Source organism: Ictidomys tridecemlineatus, chromosome 11, assembly GCF_052094955.1.
Source record: "Ictidomys tridecemlineatus isolate mIctTri1 chromosome 11, mIctTri1.hap1, whole genome shotgun sequence".
NCBI lineage: Eukaryota > Metazoa > Chordata > Mammalia > Rodentia > Sciuridae > Ictidomys > Ictidomys tridecemlineatus.
In genome coordinates, this window is record NC_135487.1 from 662,345 (window position 1) to 670,532 (window position 8,188).

General features: G+C 64.9%; 1 protein-coding gene across 5 annotated transcripts in view; it reads left to right on the forward strand.

The window, feature by feature from the left end:
* The first annotated feature begins 508 nt into the window (after positions 1–508).
* Positions 509–8,188, forward strand: part of Prkcz (protein kinase C zeta) — a 61,855-nt gene continuing 54,175 nt past the window's right edge. Inside the window, exons 1-4 of one of the 5 annotated variants that reach the window (XR_013427320.1) lie at positions 509–775; positions 5,037–5,158; positions 5,852–5,941; positions 7,229–7,279. Coding sequence is in view for 4 of the 5 variants with exons in the window: in XM_078025036.1 (XP_077881162.1) it covers positions 705–775; positions 5,037–5,158; positions 5,852–5,941; positions 7,229–7,279 (334 nt within the window). In the remaining variant the exon portion in view is untranslated. The remainder of the gene's footprint in view (positions 776–5,036; positions 5,159–5,851; positions 5,942–7,228; positions 7,280–8,188) is intronic. The other 4 variants (XM_078025036.1, XM_078025038.1, XM_078025037.1 and 1 more) reach the window with 4 other exon arrangements.

The window sequence follows — 8,188 nt, forward strand, 5'->3', positions numbered from 1 at the left end:
CGGCGCCGCTGACCGGCGCTCGCCGCAGTCGCCCGGGCTCCTTAGCGCGGACGACTGGAGTTTGCACTCAGTGCCTAGGTCTGGGCGGAAGCCGAGAACGTGCACGTCCAAGTTTGCGAGGCCCACCTTGGCCCTGAGGCCCCCACCCTGGCCGGCTCCGAGGGCCGTCGGGGGCCGCGGGTGGTCCCCGAGCCCGGGAGAGGTCCGCGTCGCCGCCGGTTGCCGGGCAGAGCCGCGCGGCGCGCGCTCCCATTGGCCGCAGGTGGCCGCGCCCCGCCCGACAGGTAGTCCGCCCCGAGCGCGCCATTGGGCCGCGGCCGCGCGGTCCCCCGAGGATTGGCCCAGGTGGCGGCACCGCCTCGCCCTCATTGGTCGCAGGTGCCGCGGCCCCCGCCCCAGGACCGCCCGCCCGGCGGATTGGCCTTCGCCTGGCCCAGTCGGCGAAGTTCGGACACCGCCTCCCGCCGGACGCCGGGCTCCGTGCGCGCCCCAAGCCCCTGCGCGTACCCGCCGGCCGCGCCCACCCGCCCCGCCCGCCGCCCAAGTTCCGCGGAGTTGGCGGGGCCGCGCCGTCGGTCCCTGCCGCGCGCTCCCCTTCCGCGTTCCGCCGTCCGCCCCACCTGGCGCCCTGTCCCCGGCCGGCGCCCCAGGCTATGGCCCGAGCGTCCGGGGCGCGGCGCTGACGGCGGCCGGCGGAGCGCGCCATGCCCAGCAGGTCCAGCCCCAAGATGGACGGGAGCGGCGTCCGCGTCCGCCTGAAGGTGCACTACGGCGGGTGAGCGCGCGGCGCCCGACGGTCGGGCGCGCGAGCGGCCTGACCGCGGCCTTCGGGAGGCCGGGTCGACGCCACTGCGGGCGGCGGCGCGGGAGGGAGGGGGCGGCGCGGCCGCTGGGGTCCGGGGCGTCCGGGGAGGTCGGGACACTGCAGGCGGTGTCTCCAGGCGATCCCGCGGTCGGGACGCCCTTGAACGTCTCCCGCGGGAAACCCGCAGGGCAGGGCGGGGTGGGGCGGGTCTGCCCGGCTCTCGGGGCGCGCGTCTCCCTGCAGCCCCCCCCCCCAGCGCCTGGGTTTCCCGGGACTGGCACCTGCCGCACGGGACCCCGCTACGCGGGCGGCGAGCGTTGCTGCGCGCTCCTCCGCCCTGGTCACAGTTGTTGACATTTTCACTGGAAAGTACGTCAGGCCACCGAGCCGTAAGGACTCCGAAGTTTTTGTCAAACTGAAAACTGTAAACTAGTCCCTGGTTAAGTCGCCTCAGTTTAAGGAAAGCCCGTGACTGAGGTGAAGGCAGGGCCCTGAGCCACCGTAGTCATGGGAAAAGGGTCCTTGGCAGGTCTGGTGGACTCGCACTGGGGACTGGGTGAAGACCCCTCAGTTGACTGGAAGGGGGCTTTGGAGGCGCAGTCCGCAGATCTAGCTGTGAAATGCGGCCAGCACACCTCCCTGGGGTGGGGTCGGGAACTCCGGGGAAGGCGGGGCTGGGGGCTTGTTCTGGTGGCTTACCGCCCCGTGTAGACAGTGGGTGGGGAGGACCCGCTCATGGGCTTCTTCGTCCAGCTGGTGCTGTTGTGTTTCCTGGTGGGAATGTTGAGATGGTGGGCGCCCAGCATTAGCCGGTCCCCACTGCTGGGAGGGGAGTGTAGTGAACTGGACTCTCAAATTCCTTGGGGTCCTGCAAAGTGTTCCTCTCCTGGACCATCCTTGGGAGGAGTGGACAAAGGTGGTGGGATATTGTGATCCCAGGTGGTGTCCCCCTCCTGGGCAGTGCCCTCTGACTCTGAGGAGGTTGGGCTTCAAGGGCTACTTGACCCCTGGGTCTCCTGTGGAAACTTGGGCCCCTCGGGGCCCCTCCAACCTAGTTCCTCTCCCTTTGATCTGCACCTGGGTGGGGGTGGGGGTGGGGAGGTGAGCCAGAAGGAAGAGGGATTTCTGGTGACCTGACCTTCCAGCGCCACCTGGAAGGGTGGAGGTCAGTTCTGTCTCGGACCTGGAAAGGGGAGAGTGGAAACTGGTGTGGTGTCTTCAGACCCCAGAGCGTCCTGGCCAGCCATTCCGAGTGGAGCACCTGTGAACTACCAGGAGACTTGTTTTCCCTTCCCGGAACCACCCTCTAAGCTGGGACTGGTCCTAAGATGTGTACCAGGGCTTCAGGGTGGGTGGGCACCACACCCTCCAGCATTGCCCCAGTGAGGCTCAGCCATCACCTCCTGGTGTACCTGGGGACCTTGCAGGCAGTGCCCGCCCCCAGCCCTGGGCCATACTGCCCAGTCCGCTCCTCCCCTGGCTCCTGCCCCTGGGGAGCACTTTGGTTACACTGCAGAGTAATTCAACCTATTGACTCTGGTTTCCAGGACTGATTAGGTGGAGCCCCCTGCCCTCCTCTTTTCCCTACTTGTCTCCCGCCTCTGTGGCCTCTGTCCTCTTCTTCCTGTTCCTCTTTTTTCTTCCTTCCCTTTCCTCCACCTCCCTCTGCTCCTCTCCCTGCACCCTCCCTCCTTCCTCCAGCCTCCCCTCCATCTCCCCCTCCCTCCCCCTGCTCCTCTCCCTGCACCCTCCCTCCTTCCTCCAGCCTCCCCTCCATCTCCCCCTCCCTCCCCCTGCTCCTCTCCCTGCACCCTCCCTCCTTCCTCCAGCCTCCCCTCCATCTCCCCCTCCCTCCCCCTGCTCCTCTCCCTGCACCCTCCCTCCTTCCTCCAGCCTCCCCCCCATCTCCCCATCCCTCCCCCTGCTCCTCTCCCTGCACCCTCCCTCCTTCCTCCAGCCTCCCCTCCATCTCCCCCTCCCTCCCCTGCTCTTCTCCCTGCACCCTCCCTCCTTCCTCCAGCCTCCCCCCCATCTCCCCCTCCCTCCCCCTGCTCCTCTCCCTGCACCCTCCCTCCTTCCTCCAGCCTCCCCTCCATCTCCCCCTCCCTCCCCCTGCTCCTCTCCCTGCACCCTCCCTCCTTCCTCCAGCCTCCCCTCCATCTCCCCCTCCCTCCCCCTGCTCCTCTCCCTGCACCCTCCCTCCTTCCTCCAGCCTCCCCTCCATCTCCCCCTCCCTCCCCCTGCTCCTCTCCCTGCACCCTCCCTCCTTCCTCCAGCCTCCCCTCCATCTCCCCCTCCCTCCCCCTGCTCCTCTCCCTGCACCCTCCCTCCTTCCTCCAGCCTCCCCTCCATCTTCCCCTCCCTCCCCCTCTCCTCCTCTCCCTGCACCCTCCTCCTTCTTCCAGCCTCCCCTCCATCTCCCCCTCCCTCCCCCTCTCCTCCCCTCCATCCCCCCTCCCCTCCATCCCCCCCTCCCCTCCATCCCCCCTCCCCCTCTGCTCCTCTCCCTGCACCCTTCCTCTGTCCTTTACCCCTTCCTCCATGTCCTCCCGCCCACTCCCCCTGCCTCCCCCTTGGCTCCTGAGTGCCTCTGCAGGGCACCTCTTCAGGGTTGGACACTGAAGCAGTGGCTACCTAGGTCAGCCCTCAGCTTTGGAAAGACCTGGGTCTGGGTAAAACTTTGTCCAGGACAGAAGGTGTGCTGGGGGCCTGGGGTGAGACCCTGCCCCTTGGGAGGCCACCAGGCCACCGGTGAGGGTCCTACACACTGAAACCTATTCTTAGCTGAGAATGATGTGATGGCCATTAGTCCCCCTACCTGTCCAACCCCTCTGAGGCCCAAGATGGGGGTCTCAAGTCCCACCCCGGTGGTCATCCAGGAGTCTGCCAGGGTGGTACAGCACCATATTTTCAGGAAGCCACAGGTAGCTGGCCCTGTCTTCTGCACAGGCTGTTGATCCAGACCTTTCTGTTCAGGGTGCAGGGTCCAGGGAGTTGGTCAGCCGGGCTGCTGACGACTCCTGATGACTCCCCCTGCCCAGGGCTGTGTCCTAAAGGGTTCAGAGGCACTGCTTCTCCCAGGATTGGGAGTGCTGAAGCCCTGGGGTTTACAGGAGTGGCCTCCTGCCTTCTTGGGAAAGAGAAGAGCTTCCTCTTGGTAGCAGGAAGGGGTCAAAGGTCGAGAGGTGGTGGACCCTCAAGAATCTTGAATTCTTGGCTGCAGGACTATAATGCTGCCAGGCCACCAGAGTGCCTGCAGTGTGGGTACCAGGTCTGGGCAGCCCCAGGTGACAGGTGGCGGGAGCTTGGACTCCAGAGTCCCCCCAGTTGGTCAGGGGTGCATCCGTGCCCTACTTTCCTTGTCTGCCGTGAGGCTGCAGGCTGCAGGAAAGACAAGCTGGGTCAGTCCCTGTGGAGAACGTGGGGCGCTGGGGACAGCGTGGGGGCAGTTCATTTTCCCCTCCCCTGGGGTGTGGCATGGGTCAGGTGAGGCTCTCAGCCAGAGACCCTGGGCTGCTGGGCGGGGGGCTGTGCGCTGTGGCTCAGATCCCGTCCTCAGATGGCCTGGTGGGAGGCCAGGGCCATGGCTGTGGCTTGGGACTCTGAGATTCTCAGGTTTTGCCCACAACTTCAGTGAGCCTGGAAGAGGTCCTGCTGAGAGCTGCAGGGGAGGGAGCCGGGAGGCAGCCATGTCCCACGGGCACCCAGGATCCCTGTTCAGGTTTACATCCTGTTTAGGAAGAAAAAAAGCACCTGGAAGTAGCAGGAGGCCACAGTGCAGGAAGTTGGTCCAGCCCCCTCCTGGGAAAGCCACTTGACAGAGGATTTGGTTTTTCCACTTCCTGCAAGCTCTTACCTCCAGGGATGCTGCGGTCTGCACCTGGGAGGTCCAGGGGGAGGTCGGACTGGGTTCTTTTCCTGTGGCAACACCACAGGGCTTAGCTGACCGTTGGTGTCCACCCCTGGGTCCCCCTGTGGCAGCATTGGCGTCTGGTGCCACTGCCCTGCCTCCACCAGGGGGCGTCTGCCCTCACTCAGTCCTCAGCGGTGGGGCCGGCCATGTTCCTGGGGAATTTTGAAGAGCCGCTCGGTGGTTGTGTTTTATGGGTTTGTAGAGGGACGTTTGTAGAGGGACGCTGGTGCTGTCTTTGGGGAAAGGCTCAGTCCATCTGTGGCCAGCAGTGTTCTCATCACCTGTGACCGCGGTGCGACCCGTGTGCTCTCGCCCCAGGGACATCCTGATCACCAGTGTGGACGCGGCCACAACCTTCGATGAGCTCTGCGAGGAGGTGCGGGACATGTGCCGGCTGCGCCAGGAGTACCCGCTCACCCTCAAGTGGGTGGACAGCGAAGGTGGGCTTCTGTCCTCCCAGGGAGAGATGTCCACAAGGAATTCAACCTGCCTGGCCCCCTTGCCCCCTTCAGGGACAGCTGGGGTGGGATGGGCTGCAGGGGTGGACAGAGGGACTGGAGGCCTGGTCATGGACAGCTGGAGAGGCTGTGGGCAGGCCCTGACCCTCCCCTGGCCTTTCTCGGGTCTGGCCTGGCCTGCAAGTGGCTTTCCTCAGGAGAGTGGAGGTCAGGGGTAGGCAGTGTCCACCTCCCTCCTTGCCCACGTCCGACTCTGTCTTCTCTAGTGCCCCTGCCTCCCCTCCCTCCTCCCTGTCCATCTCTGTCTGTTCCCGCCCTCTCTCTCCCGCGCACTGTCTGGAAAGGGGTGTTGGGGACACCCAGCAGCAGCCCCCTCTCTGCAGGGCGTGGGCAGAGCTGCTCTTGGGTGGGAACGTCGTCATGCGAGGCTAGTCCGCACCTCTGTCTGTCCAGACTAGCAGAGGGCTCTTGGTCTTGCCTGCTGCTTGGCTCTTCTAGGGCCCCTCAGCTGCAGGACTGAACTCCCTTGGGAGGCCCAGGGCTGGCCGCTGGCTCGCTGCTCTGGATGGCTGGTCTCGCACACCTGGCCCCAGGGTGGCTGCTCTCAGGCAGCAAGACTTGCGGGTGGGCCCCTCTGTCTGCTGTGGCCTCAGCAGTGTCTCTTGCCCTGCGTAGGTGACCCCTGCACTGTGTCCTCACAGATGGAGCTGGAGGAAGCCTTTCGCCTGGCCTGTCAGCCCAAGTGTGAAGGGCTCGTCATCCATGGTGAGTGATGGCTGGCCCCTGCCGTTTCCGCCTGCCCCGGAAATCTGTGCAGATGAGTGTCCCTGGGGGCCACCCCTGTCTGTGGGCATCTCTGCCAGGCCGCCTGGGGGATCAGGTGGCAGTTTAAAATCTTATGATGCCGTGAATCGATGGACGTTAACCATAACACGTTTGGGTTTGATTTTTCTCTCTGACTCTTTATTAACCCGGTAGTCAGCAAGCCGCGGTCTTCTCCCCGGGCAGAGGGTGGTCCTGGCCGTGGACCCTCCCTGCTCTCTCCTGCTGGGCCAGCTTCTCCCGGCTCCAGTTTTCACCGTGCCCTGGGCTCCGCGGCCAGGCAGGGGCCATGGTGCACCGGCCATGGGGTGGCCGCACAGCCCTCTCTGGGCACACATGCCGGGCAAGCCCTCCACCGAGCCGTCCCCAGCCTGGACTTTCTCTTGGGAGCTGGGGCCAGGTGGCGGGTCACATCTCAGTCCTGTCCTCAGGCCGGGTGTTCCGACCTGCTGTCCAGCTCCTTCAGTTCCAGGGGTGCCTGGGGGGCCATGAATGTCACACCCCCGTTGGCCAGCCATCTCCTAGGCCCCTCCAGGCTCTTCCCAGTTGTTTCCCAGGGACGTGGGCGTGGACCCCTGAGCCTGAGAGTGGGGATCAGGGCCCGAAGCCACCCTGGGTTTCCCCTTTATCCTGTCGTTCTGCCAGGCCCTTTCTCCAAGTCCTTGTTTGTCGTGATGGTAAAGGATGCATCTCTACCTCTAAAGCTGTGGTACCTAAAAAATCCACTCTACGTTGTAGAATGAGAAAACGTTCCCCTGGGTTTTCTTGTCTGTGTTTTGGACGGGGGTTGAACCCACCCAGGCCTCGCGCCTCCTGGGCAGGTGCTCTGCCGCTGGGCTGCGCTCCTGCCCCTTAACTGGGTGCTAGTGCTTTCTGAGCGTCTGTGTGGCCGTTAGTGGACGCCGCTCAGGTGGCCGTTCATTAATTTGAACTCGGCGCTGGGGAAGAAGAGACCTAAGGTGCTCTGGAAGTCGGTTTTCAGGCTCGCTGCCGCCCTTCCCGTCCCGTGTGAGTTCGTTGGTGCAGGTCTGTATTCTCCTGACCGCCTGCTGTACAGATGCCGCTGGCTGCTTCTCCCCTGGGTTTTCTGGGGACCTGGAGGCCTCTCAGAGCTGGTCAGTGGTTGTGTGGTTCTACCCCAAGGAGCAGCTCCAAGTCCTCAGAGCCAGGGGCACGTGTCCGTGGTCAGCTGCGGCAGGAACTAACGCGGCTTTCCTTCTTCTTGCGCAGTGTTCCCGAGCGTCCCGGAGCAGCCTGGCATGCCCTGTCCTGGAGAAGACAGTGAGTCTGGGCCCGTCCCCCACCTGCCACGGGCGGGTCATGCTTGGAGCCTGGTGGGCGTGTTGTGGACTGGGGCTGGCTGCCCTCGCTGAGGGCTATGTCCGTGGGCAGCCATCATGGCCTCCTGGGATTTCCTCTGTGCCTGGTGCTCTCACGGTTTCCCAGGCCTGTAGTCTGGTGGGCGCTGCGTTAGGGAGGGGACGGGCTCTGCCACCTGGTGGCACAGCAGAAGGTCCCGGGCGCACCTGACCTGCCCCCAGGAGGAAGCCAGGCAGAGACTGGATGCCCCCTGCTTCGGCTCGTTCACCTCCACGTTGGGTGTGCTGGAGGGACCGAGGGGGGCAGCCCAGGAGCTTCTGACGGCACCTGGAGGCCACGTTGAGAAGGTGCTGGGTGAGGGCCAGCCACTCCGGGAGACCTTTCTGGGCAGCTGGGCCAGTGAGGGAGAAGGACTGGGGGGGTCGAGGAGCAGCCGGAATTTGGCCCAGGTGCAGGTTTGCTCCCCTGGGCAGGACAACCCTGGGGGCTGCTGGGGTAGGCCAGGGGATACTAATGAGGCCAGCTGTGGGGTCCTGGATGGCTCAGGGCAGTGTGCAGAGCCTGTGACACAGCCCGGGGAGGCCTCTGAGCAGATGGCCAGCACTCCAGTGCCCGGGTCCTCGTCCCCTGCAGGGTGGCCCTGGTGGCGATGTGTCCTGGGGTGCCTCATCTCTCAGGAGGGGCGTGCCCCCAGCAAGGGTGTCTTTATGGGCACATAAAGAGTATCACAGGGCCGGTGTCGCGGGACGGATGTCAAGGGCCGCCCTGTCTGTGTGCTCCTCTGCCTTCACGCTGCTGGTCAGCAGGAGGGCGTTGAGCGGGTCTGTTGCCACCCTGTGACTTTCTGGCTCTGCTGACACACTGTGTGGC